The 19,100-nt window shown below is 28.5% G+C and overlaps 3 protein-coding genes across 3 annotated transcripts; all 3 read right to left on the reverse strand.

The window, feature by feature from the left end:
- Nucleotides 1-1,262: 1,262 nt before the first annotated feature.
- On the reverse strand, nucleotides 1,263-6,753 carry LOC103497805 (AMSH-like ubiquitin thioesterase 3). Its single transcript, XM_008460158.3, has 14 exons — nucleotides 6,317-6,753; nucleotides 6,000-6,064; nucleotides 5,831-5,906; nucleotides 5,547-5,747; nucleotides 5,249-5,349; nucleotides 4,681-4,783; nucleotides 4,544-4,587; nucleotides 4,097-4,412; nucleotides 3,853-3,942; nucleotides 3,709-3,771; nucleotides 3,301-3,375; nucleotides 2,135-2,197; nucleotides 1,812-1,864; nucleotides 1,263-1,714 (listed from the first exon to the last, which is right to left on the reverse strand). The coding sequence occupies exons 1-14, from the start codon at nucleotides 6,413-6,415 to the stop codon at nucleotides 1,540-1,542; spliced, it is 1,524 nt and encodes a 507-aa protein (XP_008458380.2). The 5' UTR covers nucleotides 6,416-6,753; the 3' UTR covers nucleotides 1,263-1,539.
- Nucleotides 6,754-7,718: 965 nt separating this feature from the next.
- LOC103497804 (uncharacterized) lies at nucleotides 7,719-11,601 on the reverse strand. Its single transcript, XM_008460156.3, has 4 exons — nucleotides 11,239-11,601; nucleotides 10,350-10,453; nucleotides 9,113-9,338; nucleotides 7,719-8,071 (listed from the first exon to the last, which is right to left on the reverse strand). Exons 1-4 carry the CDS (start codon nucleotides 11,372-11,374, stop codon nucleotides 7,953-7,955), a joined length of 585 nt encoding a protein of 194 aa, XP_008458378.2. The 5' UTR covers nucleotides 11,375-11,601; the 3' UTR covers nucleotides 7,719-7,952.
- A 607-nt stretch (nucleotides 11,602-12,208) lies between these two features.
- On the reverse strand, nucleotides 12,209-17,238 carry LOC103497803 (uncharacterized). Its single transcript, XM_008460153.3, has 6 exons — nucleotides 16,835-17,238; nucleotides 13,980-14,051; nucleotides 13,818-13,865; nucleotides 12,905-12,961; nucleotides 12,548-12,610; nucleotides 12,209-12,428 (listed from the first exon to the last, which is right to left on the reverse strand). The coding sequence occupies exons 1-6, from the start codon at nucleotides 16,889-16,891 to the stop codon at nucleotides 12,408-12,410; spliced, it is 318 nt and encodes a 105-aa protein (XP_008458375.2). The 5' UTR covers nucleotides 16,892-17,238; the 3' UTR covers nucleotides 12,209-12,407.
- Between the last annotated feature and the right edge of the window lie 1,862 nt (nucleotides 17,239-19,100).

Consider the following 19,100-nt stretch of genomic DNA (forward strand, 5'->3'; position numbering starts at 1 on the left):
GAAATTGTTATAAAATATTCAACAGTGCAAACTCAACTCTCACATCATTACGATTATCAATAAACTTTGTTTCACATGTACTTATCGGTATTATTAAAATTTCATTAAACTTTGTATCACTTATACTTAATTACCATGCAATTCACTAGTAAAAATGAATTTCAATAAAAATTACACCTCTTTGTTCCTATTTTTTATTTTAAAAAGTACAATATTTAGAATGTGGTCCTCGTTATACATTTTTTTTGTTCAATTATCTCTTATTTTCATTCTAGTTAAGCTAAATGGCTTTGGAATCGTGGACTATAAGCTTTAGCCATTTAGGAATGCTTTGGTACTAAATTGTGGAGCCTAATGGACACTTGTCAAAATTTGGTGGTGCTACGTTGTCCATTGGTCTGAAGTGCAAATTTCATTATTGATTAACCCTATCGTTCTCTTATAGACTTATACTCCCACATGTCAATATTATTTTTTTTTTTTTTTTTGCAACAATAAATTCTTACCTAATCCTTAGCCATTAGCCTTTTCATTAAATATTATTTCAAAAGTTAATTTCCAAAATAAATTTTAAAATGTCAAGAGTTAAGTATAAGAGGCCTAATAGGCACAAACATAAAAAGTTGGAAATTGATTTTGGGATGGATTATTTTTGTGTCAAATCAATAGAGTTCACAAATTCATTCTTATTATTTTATTTTATTTTACTTTATGTTCTATATTTATATCATATGAACTATATTTATATCATATGAACGAGCCCATATCCATTTCAACTGATCTCACCAAAAGATCCATCAAATCATCAATCAAGTATCAATACAACCTATTGAATGTTAAAATCTAAGGAGCTGTTTGGGAGAAGAATTAGATTATGAAGGATTCGTGTTATGATAAACCTAGTTTTATCATAACATGTGTTTGGAAAAAGAGTTTAAAAAAATAATTTTATGGAAGAGTTGAAGAGATAGGATTATAGGAAGTTAAAAAAGGTTTAAAAAGAATGAGAGAGAAGAGGGGTTATGATAACCCTTCCCCAAACAAGGGTCGAGTTACCATAACCCAACCCAATATTGATAACCCTGGGACCAAATGGTCCCTAAGTATATTGATCATCATAGATGGAATCCATTCACTTTTAAAAATCACAAAAATAGAAAGGAAAATTTAAAGCTTAAAATAATATCATATCACAAATAATGTCCACAACAAAAGCTTACATCTATCATCTAAAGAAGAAGAAGAAAAACAGCTCTAAGACATGAAAAAGAAATGAAGTTATCATGTACATTATATAACTTGAAGCTATTCTTTCAACAAAGAGAAACCTTAATCATAGAGAACTTCGGCACAACAAAAGGCTTTATTATAGCCACCGCCCGAAGTCTCGCAACAATGGCAGTAACTCAATTGGATTTGCAAATTACAAAATTTACATAGCGGTTGTTGAAGTGTTAAGTGTCTTTTTTTTTTTTTTTTTTTTTTATCTATTTCCAGGGTGCTATACAAGTTCCCCTTAAATAGTCAACAATCGAACACTTACCTTAGATCGATAACGTCAAACTTTGCATTTGGATTCATCATAACATGAGAGCAGTGTTCATAGAGTGGACTCCCATCGTCAGGCTCCTCGTGGGGATGAAATCCGCGCTGTTGGCAGTTTCGGATGACTGATACACCGCCTGGATCGGATAGATGAAATATTCCATATGGACTGCAATAGCAATGGCACTTGTTAGCTAATGATATACATACAAGATTGGAGAAACAAAAACAGTGAAAGTTGAATGAATGGAGGGGGGAAAGCACACCTTGACGTATCGGTTGGAGCCATGACAATTGCAATTGCTTCTGGTAGCATAATCTGAAGCAAAAAAAAAAAAAAAAAAAAAAAAAAAAAAAAAAAAAAAAAAAAAAAAAAACTTAGAAGAGGCAAAAGAAACTAGAAGAGGAAGAACAAATAATGCAAACCGGAAAACCGGCAAAGATGATTAAAGTTTTCACAAGTTAGGACTTCAATTTCATGATGGAACTTTCAACGTTATGAAAATAACTAAACTTGTTCTTTGAGTGAACATTCAAAAAAAAATATATCCGTTCCGAATAACAAAAAGGAGTAGAATTGTTATCTTACCTGGTACGAGTAATGCGTGTGCAAATCCACAGACGACATGAAACAGGTTTGTGATGGGTGTGTCTGAGAATCAAACAAGAATCAGAAAGAGGAAAAATCAAAACAGAAGTTTCTTCTATGGATAATACGGCCAATAGAAACGTTAACACCAAATATTCATATATTCTCAAGAAAGTATATAACGGAAGTTAAATTCCACTGTTGTACTTAGCATTTTAAATTTTATTCATTATTATCTTTTAAGAAACCGCACTTTTATGGAAAGAATATAGCAGGTACAAAAAAATCAAAACTCTAACTGAAAAGAATAGGACCCCAATCCAAAAATACCAAGACAAAGCTCGCTCATAATTCAAAAAAAGCCTAGTGACTGGCCCACAACTCACAAGGAGGGAGCTAAACCTAGCTACCTCTTAAGCTTTTTCACCTGCTTTCTCCATTTCTCTAAATATTTTATTCTTCCTCTTAATCTAAAAGCCCCACAAGACTTCCCATACCAGCCAAGACATCATTGCATAGCAAGTCAACTGAAGTGAAATAATGCAAAGACTTATTATATATAAAGACAATAACAACACTCCCTCCACTTTTTATAACGACAGAAAGTGCAGTCCAACATCCTATCAAGGAAATGCTTTGCTTTTATCTTTAGACTGAATATAGTTGACGAGTTTTCTACAGTAACCCTATAAGGTGAGAAGATAAGCATCATGCGAAAGATGAGAGGATTGTAAAGAAGACTAGAGACGGAGGAAAAAAGTTAGTCTTTCAGGTAGTTATGAGCTGTGGTGGGTAGTTATGAAATTTTGTTGGTAGTATGGGCAGTTAAGGAGGGATATACTCCATTGTCTTGTGTAATGTTAGTCTATATGTGGAATGTGGTTTGTCCATAAGCAAAAAAGAAAGTGAACTTTGGTGAGAGGTTAGAATGTCTATCTAGATTGACCTTCTCTTATGTGCCAGGGAACATTACCGTAATTTGTTTTCTTTTCTATCCGTATCATAAATTGTAACGAGCGTACTATGAACCGTAGATGCAAAAACAAATTATTTGTGAAGCATCAATAGAAATCAAGATAATGATCCCAAGTTTTCTAATTCTGCATTCTCCAATTCTATAATCATAGATTCATACTATTGATTGCATATTGAGTCAGCAAGCTTACATGGATCCAACCAAGAGGGAAAAGTGATAATCTGTCTTGAACTTCAAATATTTCCTCTTCGTTCAACGTCTGACACTGAACATTACAAAAAGAAATGATTTCTCAGTATTGATTAAAGGTAACAGTCGTAACTAATGAAGCTTAATCAAGTAATCCTCAAGTCAACTATTATTACCATATATGAACCGGTAGCATAGGAGTGTAGGTAAAAGTAATAGAAAATGCCCAAACCATAAAACAAATGAAACTCAAACATATGCACAGCCTACTTTAACTTACATGTTCAAAGCTACAATCACCATTCACCAGTCATATGAAAACTAAACATTCAAAAGCAGTGAAAATCAATAACATGGAAAACATGGCTAATTTAAGCTTGAAACAATTGAAAAGTATTTATATTCTTACGGAATCTGATGTTGATTCTTGTTTTGGGATTATGAGCGTAGATATGTAAAAAATCCTGTTTTTCTGCAAATATATGATGAAGTATGAGAATATATTAGAAAATCTTTAAAAATAAACTACATTAAACCATTAATTTGTTCTTACCAGAGAGCCAGCTAAAACACCACAAGTTTCCAGGTTCTTATTTGTGTTTTCCCGAGCCAATCTCAAGAAATCATCAAGCATTTTTACTGGCTGCAGCAATAAGTAAAAGTAACCAATATCATATTGAAAGGTAAACATATTTGCAGCATAGACATGGCAAAAGGAATCACTACATATAGCAATAGGAAGTAGTGAATAATTGTTTGCTTTCTGAAGTTATATAAGAAAAATGAAAAAGGCCTACAATGTGTAAACGTTGAAACGATTCAGACTCATCCTGTGATTGCCTTGCCACTCCAGGCCTTGGATCTGCAACTTTAGATGGGGGAATTGTTGCATACTCCTGCTGAACCTTAGCAAGCACCGGAGGAGGAGAAGGTTGTTTGACCAATGGGAAAGGATCCTCCCTTACTTCTGTTATCAATGGAGGAGTAGACATGTCTGCGGGATTAGGCCATCTACCATCATCTAGTGAGAGCACTGACTCCATCATTGACATAACACCGCCTGAACCACTATCTTTGTGTGCCACTAGATCACAATGTTCACTTTGATTCAGTCTGAAAGAATTTGAAGGCAGAGAATATTAATATCTTTTACGTGTTTTTCATCAGGAAAGAGAATATTCAAAACATAGAAAACAAGAATGTTAAGTTTTCAAACAATAGTACAAGCTAAACACGCCTCTAACCTTGAATCTTCAGGAGTAAAGTCCTGATTTCTTGGATATTGAATCTGTACAGAACAATAGGATTAATCTGTTAATGAATTTCGGAATCAGCAGAAACAAGAGATAACAATATAAAAAAGGAATACGCAATAACTCACCTTATCTGTACTTGGCCCCTTCCATTGGCCCTGAAGACCACTGGGTCCCAAAATAGAATGTCTAGATAAAGTTTCGGGTTTGGGAAGCGGTACATTAAGAGACCTGCATATTTCCAGCACCAATTATCAGATCCTTTGTCCGAGTTTATTAAAACAGGTGACCATATAAGTATGCATAGAATTGTATTCTTATGGCTCCCATTCAAATTACGACAGTGTATTATTTAAGGCCTTGTACTGAAACTGTCTTTCTATTCAATCTTGAGGACGGCTGCAGAAGAACTTTTACATCATCAACATACTTTCTTTTTTTTCGGTCAACTAAGTTCAGAATGCAAGTTATAGCCAGTCCCATTCAATCTTCTACTCTCTAGCTAACTACTTGAACTACAAAATGGCCTCTTCTTTCTTGGACTAGAACATAAATACTGTAATCATTTTTTTATAATAAGAAACAAATAATTGAATGATTTATCTCCCTACATCATCAAGAGAAGTATTTATATTTACTAATACGCCCTTGTTTGTATAAAAATGTGCGTAATAAATGGGAAAGAAGTATACTCACATTGTTGAGAACTTATTCTCAAGCCTTAAGGAACTTGATTGTGAAACTTGGCCTCGGTCATCACTATACCTCCATGAAGATTGGGGACGTGAATTCACATGCTAAGAATCAAGAGAAGAAGGGAGGACGCGAATCACTAAAATTAAATCACAAGTAACATGATAATAATCACATGCCCATGGAGAAAATTTGAAAGAAATCAGAGAAGGAAAAGAAACTCAAAATAATTGCTAGAATTTCCATTTAAAACTGCATTTACAAGCAAAGAAAGTCTCGTTAGAAAAATTTAAGGTTATACCTGCTTTTGATCCAACATTAACGAATAATTTCCATTCGCATATGGCTGTTCCTTAGGAGAAGGCCGCAAACTGTTTGAAACACTTCCCTGCTCATCAGGTAGAGGAAGACGAGGTCGTCCATACACTTTCTCCAGTTCATTTACTCGGCGATCAAATTCAGGCTTCAGGGACTCAAGTTCATCCACTACATTCAGTAGTTTCTGGCAGGACAACATGAAACCACTTTACAGAACATTCGTACACCATTCATGAAAAAGGAGAGAGATGTGCACTTCTTACTCACCTTCTTATAGTATATCTTCTCCTTTGGGAAAAAAGCTTGATAATCACGATGCCGTGGTATAGTTTCAGAAACCAAGCTGAGAAAATAAGAACAAGTTGAGAAGCGAACTCCTACACAAAGAATCAACAACCCTAGGCAATGGAAATTCAAGTATCAACTAGAGCCTTACCTTGAAAACCTAAGAAGTATAATGAACAAATCCACAACATTATTCTCTTCCCGATAGATATTAGCCTGCCATTTTGAGAAAACGAACTCAATTACATCAAAAAACAATGAGAGACACGGATAAAAATATTCATGACAACAAAGCACAATTCTAATACTTAAACCACCGATAAAGAAAACTGCAACGAAAATCACTTCAACATCCGTATAGAGAAAGAAATGAAAATTAGAAAAGCTTCGAATTAATCATCAATCATAAGCAATTCAGAATCGATAATCAAATACAACAATAAAAAATAACGATTCCAAAAAGATCACCTGTTTTAAGAGATTATCGGCGATCCGGAAGTAATTTCGGAGGGGAATTCGATTATCAACGGCAACTTTCCGCGCCTCCCTATCGATGTTGATCTTCATCTTCAATTGAAGAGAAATAATAGCAATAAATCTGAAGAAAAATCAGTAGAAACCCGTGTATGAATGAATCGGTGTCTCGTAAACCAGCTTAATTTGCTTAAGCGCGAAGAATCAATGTGGGACCGAAGAATTGAAGTTCAAGCTGGAACTTGAATGTCGACATGATGAGGTTGCAGTCTTGTAGGAGAGGATTCAGGGCTTTGGCCGTGAAATTTTCGAGAGGCGAATTCACAATCGCGACTCGCTACACGCAACTTCTTCCTTGACCCGACTTGCCGGTTCGTGGTTTTAACGATCTGTCGTGTCATTTTTCGACATGTAGTTTCGTATATAAATCCTCTTATTCATATGGAACTCTCTCTCTCTCTTTTTGAGAAAATATATTTTTGTTTATATGTAATATACAAAGATGACCTATATTAAGGGTTAATGCAATTTTGATCAATTTTTGAAAATAATGAAACATACCTTCCCCATTGTCAAAGCTCAATAGTATCATCAAGCTAAAAATTCAATATGACATTTGCTAGATGATGTTTAAATTTTCAACAATTTGTGATCGGGCTTAACGAAAAATTGGAGTCCATATCTCATGGTAGAGGGGACTTTCATAATTTTTAATACCTCATCTATTGTGCGTGAGGTAAATATGGATAAATTACATTCATTTAGTGTAGTACCATTAAAAAAAAAAGCATAGAACGATATTTTGTTAAAAATAAAATTCTAACGAGTCATAATAACTCTATGAAAATTAAGTTATCTACACCAAAAAAAAAATTACTAGTAAATCTTGTTAGTCCTTTTCTACCATGTTATTTGATAATGTAATGTATGGATCAATTGAATGATGTTTGGGGTTCAAAACATAGTTTTAATATAACCGCTTATTTTCCTAAAAAATAAAGAAATAAAGAAAATTAATTGATAGTTTATTGCCGTGCATGGAGAAATTTCATGCATCCTTTCTTTGTTTGTATGTATTGAATGATAGGTGTGAAGATTATAAAATAATAAAATATATCTTACGAATATCGAATCATTATCATAGATGAATTTGTCATCGGTTCAAAACCTCAAAATTTAGGAACTAAAATTACCTTTTAAAAACGTTACAACATTAAGGTTGGAAGTATATAAAATAAGATGAGCTTATGATATACATTACCCATTGGTATCTTCTTCTACATGCTATTTATTTATGACCGCGGCTCATTTTATATATTTGATGGAAAGCCCGTATCAAAGACCAACCCATGCTCATAACCTTACAATTCATTCACATTAGTAAGAATTGAGAAGTGAACAACTCAAATTACATAAAATTTATTAATGGTACACGATTAAAAAACATATTTAATAGTGACTTTTAAAAAATCACTCTCAAACCAAATAGTTAAAAAATTTTACTTTGTATAATAGAGAGTTACAACAACTAAAGCACTAAACTAAATATTTTTGTCATACACTAATGTTTGAATTAGTTAATGCAAACCATGTTAATACAATGTCCATAGTGAGAAAATCATGAAGGTTTTCAAAGCAATAAGCTAAAAATGCCTAAAATGAAAAAGGAAAATCCAAGAGCTGCCATGTTGGAAGCCCTACAAGCATTGCCTCTTTCTGCATTTATATGCTCCAACACATCAAAGTTTCCTGCAGTCACAAAAATGAAATTTAGAGTTGTAATTTATATACCAACTAACAATTATATAGACTTTTGTACGTGCCTAATAAATAAATATCTTTTAACAAAATGATTGAATGATTGGAATAAATATAGTGAAATTGTGAAGCATGTGTGTGTTATATAACAGTGTGTCCACAGTAGTGTTGGTGAATTCCTTGGGTCAAACAATTCTGATTTTCACTTCTTAGTGGGTTGCAAAATTTATGGATAAAAATGTAGGTGTTTTTTTTGGTATTTACTTAGTTTTTTTATTTTTTAAAGTTAAGTTTATTCTCTAAATTTCTTATAGTAAAATAGTTAAATTATTAGTCAACTTGTTAAAAAAAAAAAAAAAAAAAGAGAGAGAGAAAAAGATGTGTTTAAAAAATATGTTCAAAACTTTGATTTGAATTTTTCAAATATTATAGGTTTAAAAAAAAATATTTGTTTATTTTGTTATTTACTTCTGAAAACAAACATATCCCTTGTTATTGATTCCATATTCTTCAAGAAATAGTTGAATTCTTTATTGATTGTAAAAACAAAAATAAAGTTTTTGGAACTATTTTTTTAGTTTTCTAAACTTTACTTGAATAGTTAAAATAATGAAAAAGAAAAAAAAAGTACAGGATAAACCAATAGATTCATAAACTTAATCTTAAAAGTCTAAAAAAACGTTTTTATTTCTTAATTTTAAAAATAATTATACTTTTATTTTAGTACAACGTGAGATCAAACCTTCCATCCTAACCTTCATATCCTTAAATTGGAAGATTATGTCAATTATAATGTGTTAAGCTCAATTTAAAAAAAAAAATGCACATAATAATAAATCCAAAGCATAAGAAACTAAATCCATTTATTCATCAAAATTCAATTTTTGTAGTTACCCAATTTTGCTATTTTTTTTTTTAACCATTTCTCCTACCCAAATGATATTTTCAATTTCAACAATAAAATTAATAATAATTATTAATATTAAAAAAAAAAAAAAGAAAAAGATGATGAAGAAGAAGAAGTAGTAGTACCTCTCTGTGGGCCATAGCCACATCCAGCGTGGATAGTATCCCTAACGTCTTGCAAGGTGGCTCTATTGTAAAACAAGAAGTTGCTAAAAATTCCATTAATGCAATCCAACACCAATTCCGTTTCACTCAAACACGGTCCGTTGCAATATTCCTCCGTTTTCTCTAGTGGTACTTCCAGATTCCCACTCTCCTTTAATCTATACGATTCTTCACATGCGCTGTATATCTGTATTCATTATTATTATTATTATTATTCATCACTGTATAACTATAATTTGCATACATAAACAAGTTTGGTTTAAATCCCATCCTAGTTTTTTTTTTTATTTTTGGTTTACATTTTCAATTTTATATTTTCAAAATCTTTATTTTGTTTCGATAGATTCATTTTGGTCTTTGAGCTTTTAGAAAACAACGTATCATTTTTTATCGGTTTAAAAAAACTTTTAAAATTGTATTTGTTTGATCTTTGAACTTGTAAGATGGCCTAATCAAATCTATGTACTTTGATTTTGTAAAGCAAACAATATAATTAAATAGACACAAATTTGATGTTTTATTTTGAAACTAAAATAAACGGTAATTTTGCATTATAATTTGTAAAAATATTAAATATAGAAAATTTGACAAAATATTTACGTCTCATAAAAAAAATCAATTATAATAAATTCTTTTTTAGTGGTTTTTTTATGAGGTGTAAATAGTTTTTTTTTAAATAGAAAAAAAACTCCTTATAATTTTTTTGAAAAAATCATAAAAAAAAAAAAAAGTTAAGTATTATAAAATAGACTAAATTACGAGATAATTATGTTTATTTAATTCCAGAACTTCTAAAAATTTGATACCAAACTCTAAATAATTATCTTCATTTATTCAAAGATAGTTGATCATGTTAATTTGGACTTACTCAATTGGTCAAAAACTAAGAGGTTCTTAGTTTAAATCCTTTCCTCTATTTGTACTACGAAAAAAATTATGAGATCAAAGATATAAATTTTTAAATTTTTTATGTTTGCTAAAATTCTAAATTTCAGAACTTGCATTTAGTAAATTTATATTAAAAAAAAACCAACAAATTAAAAGATAAAATTTGTAATTTGAAAAAGTTAGAAACCAAATAACTATGACCATCAAAATTCACGGACTAAATATGCAATAAAACTTAAGAGACCTAAAGAAAAAACTAGAGATGAAAACACAATGAGTATGAAAAAATTAGAGATGAAGTGAGACATACATATCTGTCATTAAAGCAAAGCAATGCTTTGGCAACAATCTCAGGCGGGTCCTCAAAACCCACCGAACCACCTGTTGAACCGCTCTCGAAATCATCACATTTTCCTGAAAGAAAGAAAAAAAAGGCTTTATTTTAAATTTATGCTCATTATACTAATAAATTTGCGTTTATAAAACTGATTTTTCTCTGGTTTAGTTATACCTCAAAATCTAAAAACATTTTTTATAACTCTGGTTTAGTTTTGTCAACATAAACATAATTTAATGAACTCAGAGATTCGACTTTCCACCTTATGTATACTGTCAAAAGATAAAAAAAGAACTTGGCTTGAATTTTTAAACCAACAATGTAACATAGAAATTATTAGTAAAAGTAGAGTTTATAAGTTTAATTTTCAAAAATAATAAACTAAGTTCTTTCAAAATTTCTTTTTATTTCTATTTTTAAAAATTAATAATCTAAACATATCTTTCACCTTTGTATTTCTTTTCTTGCTATGTACCATTTATCAATGTTTTCAAAAACCAACTCAATTTTTTAAACAAAGAAAAATGTAGTTGAAACATAAATTTGAAAATTTTAGAATTTGGTCGAGAATTCAACTTTTAATTTAAAAAAGATGAAAATCCTTATAAGAAGCCGATAGAAAATAAGTTTAGTTTTAAAAAACAAAGAACCAAACAGAGCACAAGAATCCTAGTTTTATATAGCAAAAGTGTGTACGAGATTTGAAATTTTGACCATCCTGATTCAAAAATATTGTTTTATACATACAACAATATCAGTTGAGTTATTTATGTTTAGATCGATATTAAATCGAATAAATAAGTTTAAAACCAAAGAAAATTATTATAAAATGAGATAGAAAGAATACATGGCTACACATTACCATAAAAACAACCATAAGTGAGAAGGTAGAAGAGGAGAATAGCTGAAAGGGGAACTCTAGCATAATGCAAGAAAAAGAGAGCCATAGTTGATGTAATTGGGGAAAAAAAATTAAAAGATGCAAATCCAAAGTTCATTCACATCTATATAGTTTGATTGGATCATTAGCTTGAAGAAATTAACAAAGGATATTGTGAGGTAAGAAAATACATATGGTTTGGTGAATGAAAGGAATTATGGAAAAGAAAACATTGAGAAATGGTAAGAATTTAAAGAAAAAATAGAGACAGAAGTTGAACTACAATTCACCAAACTCTTATTTGCCACTTAAAAGAATGTATGTGACATTCTTGAACTTCAAGGAATTGCTTTATCAAAAGGAGATTTATTTTTCTATTAAATATTTTTCAACGTTTAGGTTGTGTTTTAAAATTATTTTTTTCATATTAGTTAACACAAGTTCAAAATTCATAAATGGATTCTAAATCTAAACGAAAACGTAAGAAAATATATGTGAACAAATAAAAGTTAAAATTTTTAGTTTAAGCTAACTAGCTGAGTCAGTAAATATACATTGATCAAGAAATAAAAAAGATGTACATTGTTTAACATCTTGCAGTCACTGACAGATTAACATAGGCCCAAGAGGGACTCGAGCTCCCCTAGACTTTATTGTCTTTATATAATATATATAAAGAAAACTACTTAATTTTTAATATTTATAGTTGGTTTAGCGATTACTTTGACTATTAATCTCCCTTTCAATCTAGGTTCCAAATCTTACAACCATCCCGATAGTCTAGTACCACGTATGGCTCTCAATGAAATGACATTATATATTTATTAAAAATCCAAATCAAAATTTATTTTCTACTTTTGTTAAATAGAAATATACAAACTCAAATTGTTCTAATTTTCTAAACTATACTTGTTTAAACTTCATAAGATTGGTTTAAAAAATTAAAACCATATTTATCCACAAGTCGAATTTAATTTCAATAACACAAATAATTTCAACAATCTTCATTTAATATATATTTAGATATATATATATATATATTAAAAAAAAAAAAAGGAGTGGTCTTGGAATTAATTTAGCTGCTAAAAATTGCACAATTAAATGAATCCTTCCATAGACCTTTTCCTCTTAGATTTCTTCACAATGGCCTTTTAATTCTCTATTAGTTCTACCTGCATGCGTTACCATAAAACCCAAAGTCAAATTTTTTACTAAAAAAATAATAATATTAGAGTTTAATCATTAGAAAAATACAATAATTAAAAGTTTTAAATCCGATTTATTTTCTTACGATATTGCCCTTCTCGGATGTACAGATTGGCCTCCTTGGTGGAAGCTGTGGCTTTGGGGTCCTCTGGTAATTAAACAAAAACAAAAGCAAAATCAACCATATAAAAGTTAAATTTTAGGGAAATTGGTTCAATAATGATTATGATTTTTATGTTTTCAAAATTTACAATGAAAAAACTAATGAATAATATAAAATATTTTAAAAGATTAACAATAAATTAGAACTTAATACTAAATTTAAAATGAATTAAAAAAATATATATAAACATTTTAGTCAATATGAACTTAACTTAATTGGTAGCGGTGTGTATATTTCAGGGAATAAAAATGGAACATTTGAGAGTATTTAATTAATTACCTGAAGTTTAGGCTGTAGTTTTTCAACGGCCACATTGTTATAGAGCCCTGCTCCTTGCTGCTTTCACGATTAGAAATAAATATAAATGAATAGCTTGTTGAGCCCTCAAATTATATATTGAAAAATTGTTCTAAATGATAAAACTGTTGAAAATATTTAAAATATTACTGTATATCGACAACAGACTGTGATATATTTTTATTTGTGTCGGTGATGTAGGTACTTTTATTTGTGTCTAATTTTCTAGAACCAAAAACTAATATCATGGTCCATCATTGATAGACAATAATATTTTAAAACAATTAGAGAAAACGTCTTGGAACAAAAAGTCAAGTGTCCTTTGGTAACCATTTAGTTTTTTATTCTTTGATTTTTAAAATCAAACTTACGGACACTACTTTTACCTCTAAACTTCTTTTGTCATCTACTTTTTCCAGTAGTTTAAAATACTAAGCAAATTTTTTGAAAACTAAAAGAAAAAAATGGCCTTTACTTTAAAAACTTGTTTTGTTTTTAAAATATAGCTATAAATTCAATTATTATATATGAGAAATATATAAATCATAGTAAAAAAAAATTAAGAGAAAGTAAGCTTAATTTTCAAAAACTAAAATACGAAATACATAGTTGTAAATATAATAATTAGATTTAAAATAATTAAATATGTAACAATATTTTAAAATAATTACAAATATAACAAAGTTTGTCAAAGTATATCAATAATTGGAGTCTATCAATAATATTGCAAGGGGATTTATCACTAATAAACCATAAAAGTATATCTATAATAGAATTTTATTATTAGTATATTTTACTATAATTATAATTTTATTAACATATTTTTATATATTTAATTATTATTTCTAAAATTGTTGTACGAATAAATAATTACGAAAGGGGGTGCTAGTATTACCTTGCACAAGGCCCAGTCTGCGGAATCAAAGAAAGCACGTTCATGATCCTATTTATAAGAGTAAAAACCAAACTAGGTTAACAAAATCCACAAAGAGGAAATAATTATATTAAAAAAGCTGGTGAAAGTGACACCAAACCACTTCCATTGATCTATTATTACCTTTGAAATCAATGGCTTCTTTTTTGGGGCAAGTCCTCCATATCTATTCCCACTTCTTCCTTCTGTTACTTCCTGCAATAATTCAACTTATTTTTGCCTTCAATCTTTTTAAGAAAAAATGTAATCCCTAAATTACTACATTTCGAAAAAGTTTCATTTACATCTTCGAATTACGAAACTTGTGCCACAAAAAATGTTTGTTTGTTTATTTATTTATTAACCGTGACTTCAACGTAAAGAAAACTCATCCTTTAGATGGAAGCAAATAACCCACCTTTTTGCTTAAAGGGGGGAAAAATGATTATTTTCTGTTTCTCTAGTCAAGAGATTGCTATTTTTATTTTTCATACTTATTAAACAAAATTGAAAATTCATAGGATCATAACCACTTTTATATGTCAATTTATTGGTTTTAGAAAGTAAAAACAATAGACACTATATATATAATTGACCGAAAAACCGAGCCAACTGACCAAAATCAATTGAATCGAAGGTGGTTGTTCTATGATGAGAAGGAGTTTGATTAGTGATTCAAACTGACAATATTTAAAACTATTTCAAAAGCTTAAACCAACCTAAATTGACCAACGATTTCTGTGTACTCCTTCATAGTTAGTGTCAATTTGAACATTTGTTAAATCGATCATAGTCGATTTTGTAGTAATTTGATTAGAAAACTGACTTCGATCAACCAATATTAAAAGTTTATGGTTAAGAATCATTTCACTTGACCGACAAATTGATATGAACTTATAAATTTGTGAGTAAAAGTACCACTCAACAGCCCAAGCATGTGGGAGTGTGTCCTTTGATGAATAGTTGACCTTCCTAATCACAGCTTTATATTATTAAAGTGTGGGACCTTATTCATCTTTTGTCACAATATATTTATAAATATTTTTACTTCTAAGTTTGATCACTGTTATCTCTAGCATTGTACTTTTTTTATATATATAGATGTTTGCATATTCAATTTTATATCAAATATAATTTTCAATTTTAAAGTGTCAACTAACTTTAGACTTTGTCTAACAAGTTCATACACTTCAACTTATAACATATAATATATGTTATGGTTCTTATAGTTTTAATATAGTTCTTATATTTATATTTAGTCTTTGACTTATTGTGTACTTTCATAAATCGAATTAAATGGCTTATGTCTCCTCCAAAAAAATATTTCAAATATATTAATGATTCAATGAAAACAAAATTTAAAATTTTGTGATTATTAGATAAATTAAAAAAAAAAAGAATAAGAAATTGTTTCACACAAATACAAAAAGAATTAGTGACCAAACTTTTAATTTGATGTATATGTTTCTAACACCAAAATCTCTATTGATTCATTAAATTATAACATTTAATTTTATTTTAAGATAAATTTATATTTGGAAAACAAAAACTTGTAAAACCCTTTTTGTAATTCTTTTTTCTTTTTCTTAACCTCGTTATAAATTGTGATGATTTTTCTTTCTATTTACTTTAAACTAGTTTACATTTTTTAATTAATCGTAAACGAATAAAAGTGTTAATATCATTCATACAAATCACAATTTCTAAGAATACAAGAAAAATTGATAATCTCAGTTTTACAAATAGTCTACACAATTACTTCTTATAATAAAGCTTGAAATTTATAATTGAAACGTTTTATTAACTAAAATATAAAATCTCAAGCGGATAATATTCTCTTCTAATTTCAACACAAAACAAATTCAGTTTTCAGTTTTTTTTTTTTTTTTTTTTGTCCCTCTTTTGGATGAAATCAAACCACGTCAGATTGTCGAATATTAAAAAATACAATTCCAAGTGGCAGAATAAAACGATAAGAAAAGAACTATTAAAAAACGAGGAATTTCAATAAATTAAAAAAAAAAAACAAAAACAAAGGGAAAATCCTGATTCTAATATTCCAAAAATATCACATTTTACAAAAGAAAAAAGTTATAGAAAAATGTCACTTTAGTCCATACACTTTAAAATAAATACAATTTTTATAAATCGTCTTAAATTTAGTCACTAACCGTTGATTTTTTAAAATATTTGTCATGAATCTTTTGATGTATTTCTCTGTCTATATAATATATAATTGATTATAGTGTTAGTATTTTAAATTTACCATTATAATATTTATTATTTCTTACCTTGAGAATTTCACATCGAAAAAATAAAAAAAGTTCAAACATTCGTTAATTGATTTTAAAAGAAAAATCAAAGTATAAAATATTTTATTAATAGAAATAACAATAACCACTTACTATAGAATACGAAATAAATCATAATTTCACCGTGTGTTGAAAGATTTAGAAACGACACAGCCCATTGAATATTTCTATGGGGCCACCAACCAAAGCCACGCAAATTTCATTGGTGGTCATGTATTTGGAATTTCTTTACTTCTTTTTTTTTCAAACAAAAAGAAACTTACCTTTTAATAAAATAAAAATAAAAATTAGTTTAAAAAAAAAAACGAATTGTTTCTTATTATACCCAGTAAGTAAATTTAATTTTGAAATAAACAAATTTGTTAGACATAGCACTCAATGTTTTTAAAAAAAAACTAAATAAAAATTTTATTAGGCATTAATATTTAATTGTAGTGAGAGATCCTAAAATTTTAAATTGACGACGTTCATGAATTTTTAAGTTTTCACGTATATTAATTAACAACGTATTTAAGTTGAAGGGAAGGTCTCGATAATTTAGATAGAGAAAAGTAAAAGTTCATAAATACTATACAAATACAGATAAAAATTTTGTAGAGTAATCATGTAATTCTACTAAACTTGTAATTAGACTCGAATAATACTGTTAATAGATTTTTATTAAAAGGAAAAAGGAATTAAATGTACCTTGTTTTGATGGAAGGCGAAGTAGTTTTCTCCTCCGTCTCTTTGATGATCCGCCATATATATATATTTTCCTATCAATAAATTAAACCGCCGCAATGGTTAAGGAAAAGGAAGCAAGAAATTCAAAGATTCAGAAACGAGAAATGAACTCGACTCGGCCGATGTTATTCGTAGGGGAACGACGCGGTCTGAAAATCAAAATTAATTTTGAAAAATTGATGAGTTCAGTTCGAATTGTGAAGAAAAGAAAGGAGTTCGGTCATGGGGAAAAGGAAGAAGAAATTTTAGAGAGAGAAGTACCTGAGAGAGGAGAGAGAGAGAGAGAGAGAGTTAAAATGAAGACGAAGATTAAAAAGAAATGGATAGACGTGGAAGGGGAGGAATAATAAGGGGCGGTTGAGTAAAGAAGATGTCTCACGAGGATTTGTACACAATCAATTTGAGGTTATATACTTTTTCTGTTTTTTTTTTTCCTTTAATTAATTAATATATATATATAAGAAAAAGAAATTGTCGGTGAAATTTTTCAATTTTCAAAAATTAAATATAGAGTTGATTTTTTTTTTCTTTTAAGGAAATTTAGAGTTGAATTGAATGGTTCGTTGACAATTATTTTTCTGTTTGTGTTTGTTTTGTTTTTGCTTGTACGAGGATAACGGTTATGATTTTAGTCCTATGGTTTTAAAACATAGGCTTGTTTTCTCTTATGTTTGATGCTATAAGAATATTTTGATGAATCAGGATGTCTAATGTATTGTTAAATACGTATAGAACTTAACTCTGATATCATATAAAGACTAAAAGATCGTATTCGTTGTTGTATTTATATATTATAATTAATAAACTTTAAACAAAGAAAATACAAGATTTAACATAAGATAAACAATACATATTTAACAATAAATTTGACGTCCTATTGTATTAAATTAATATCCTAACATGTACTAACATTTTTAAAAAATACGTGTATAACACTTTTCTTCGTTTTTAAAAATTAGTTTGGTTGTTGAAAGCGTTTTGACGAGATGTTAATTTATATAAGCTTAATTTCAAAATTAAATGGTAATCAAAATTCAAACAAAAATGTGGTGATTTGGAAATAGAAAATTAAAAACCACGAGTCTCATTAAAAAAACAAAAGTTAATTTTTACATATGTTTAACTTGGAAATTGAATCATAGATTAAAATATTATTGTAACGTATTTATTATTACTCAAAAGTGGTTTGGTGTTTAAAATTTCATACTTTGACTATGACTAACTAAAGAAGAAAAATATGCAATTTCTACTGCTTTATCACAAAACATAAAAAATAATGATATCTATAATTCTACATTTAAAAGGAAATTAATACTTCCTCGAAACCATTTTTCATTATCGTCAAATGTTTAGCAAATTCAAATTATTTATTTATTGGTTTGAATGAACTAACATATAATACTTGGAAATAATATCCAATTTTTATTTCATACATAAAAAAAGGTTAATATATATAAACCTAAATATATTTAGGATTCGTTATAACAAAATAAAAAAAAAAGTTCATGAAGATCATATAATTTGGGTTAATTTTTTTATAAATTTTAAATTTGTCATTTTAAAATTTATTCATAATCAAGTACTCTCATTCTTTTTCACTAAACAATCGTTAAGATTTAGTGTAATATCGTATACCAAAATTGTTTAGATTGGGTACAATAACATTTTTTTCTTTCACATGTGTGGTAGATTAATCGTGAGGTATTTTTGTTATTTTATATTATGTGTTTTTGGACTTTTTTTATTTTCAAAATTATTATATACGTATAAATATTTTTACCTTTTACAATATTGAAACCTAAAAAAATTATAATTAAGACCATAAATTCGACTCAAGTTCATCATAAATGTGAGCATAGTTGACTATCATATAAAATTTAGTGTTAACATTGAAATTAAAAGTTTGACTTTTCAGCTTTCCCATATTCTTAAAAAGAATGTAAAAATCAAAGAAATAGTTAGAATTACCCTTAGAAACATATTTTGTCAAAACAAATATTCATTTCCTAAAAGGAAAAGAACACATACAAATTATCATATAACCAATTTAATTTGTAATACAAATCGTTAAAATTTCGATTCTCAAATAGTGAGCTACCAATTTAATTGAACCAAATAAATATGTAAGTTTGAATGTGTGAATATTCAAACTTGGCTTCTGTTTTTTTTTTTTTCTTTTTTTTCCTTTTTTTTTATTTTTGGAAAAGTTGGATTTTTCTTTTTTAAT

The sequence above is a fragment of the Cucumis melo genome, chromosome 11 (assembly GCF_025177605.1).
Source record: "Cucumis melo cultivar AY chromosome 11, USDA_Cmelo_AY_1.0, whole genome shotgun sequence".
NCBI lineage: Eukaryota > Viridiplantae > Streptophyta > Magnoliopsida > Cucurbitales > Cucurbitaceae > Cucumis > Cucumis melo.

What these genes read in the sequence shown, in the direction of transcription:
- LOC103497803 (XM_008460153.3), bottom strand. Translation starts at nt 16,891, where the DNA reads ATGGCGGATCATCAAAGAGACGGAGGAGAAAACTACTTCGCCTTCCAT. An exon ending in AGAAGCCATTGATTTCAAAG is followed by an intron (nt 13,866 to 13,979) that starts GTAATAATAGAT and finishes TCTTATAAATAG; the next exon opens with GATCATGAACGTGCTTTCTT. An exon ending in AACTACAGCCTAAACTTCAG is followed by an intron (nt 12,611 to 12,904) that starts GTAATTAATTAA and finishes TTTAATTACCAG; the next exon opens with AGGACCCCAAAGCCACAGCT.
- LOC103497805 (XM_008460158.3), bottom strand. Translation starts at nt 6,415, where the DNA reads ATGAAGATCAACATCGATAGGGAGGCGCGGAAAGTTGCCGTTGATAAT. An exon ending in ACACGCATTACTCGTACCAG is followed by an intron (nt 1,865 to 2,134) that starts GTAAGATAACAA and finishes TTTTTGCTTCAG; the next exon opens with ATTATGCTACCAGAAGCAAT. An exon ending in GCTCCAACCGATACGTCAAG is followed by an intron (nt 1,715 to 1,811) that starts GTGTGCTTTCCC and finishes TTGCTATTGCAG; the next exon opens with TCCATATGGAATATTTCATC.
- LOC103497804 (XM_008460156.3), bottom strand. Translation starts at nt 11,374, where the DNA reads ATGAACTTTGGATTTGCATCTTTTAATTTTTTTTCCCCAATTACATCA. An exon ending in CACTTATGGTTGTTTTTATG is followed by an intron (nt 10,454 to 11,238) that starts GTAATGTGTAGC and finishes TCTTTCTTTCAG; the next exon opens with GAAAATGTGATGATTTCGAG. An exon ending in TTTGCTTTAATGACAGATAT is followed by an intron (nt 9,339 to 10,349) that starts GTATGTCTCACT and finishes TAATGAATACAG; the next exon opens with ATATACAGCGCATGTGAAGA.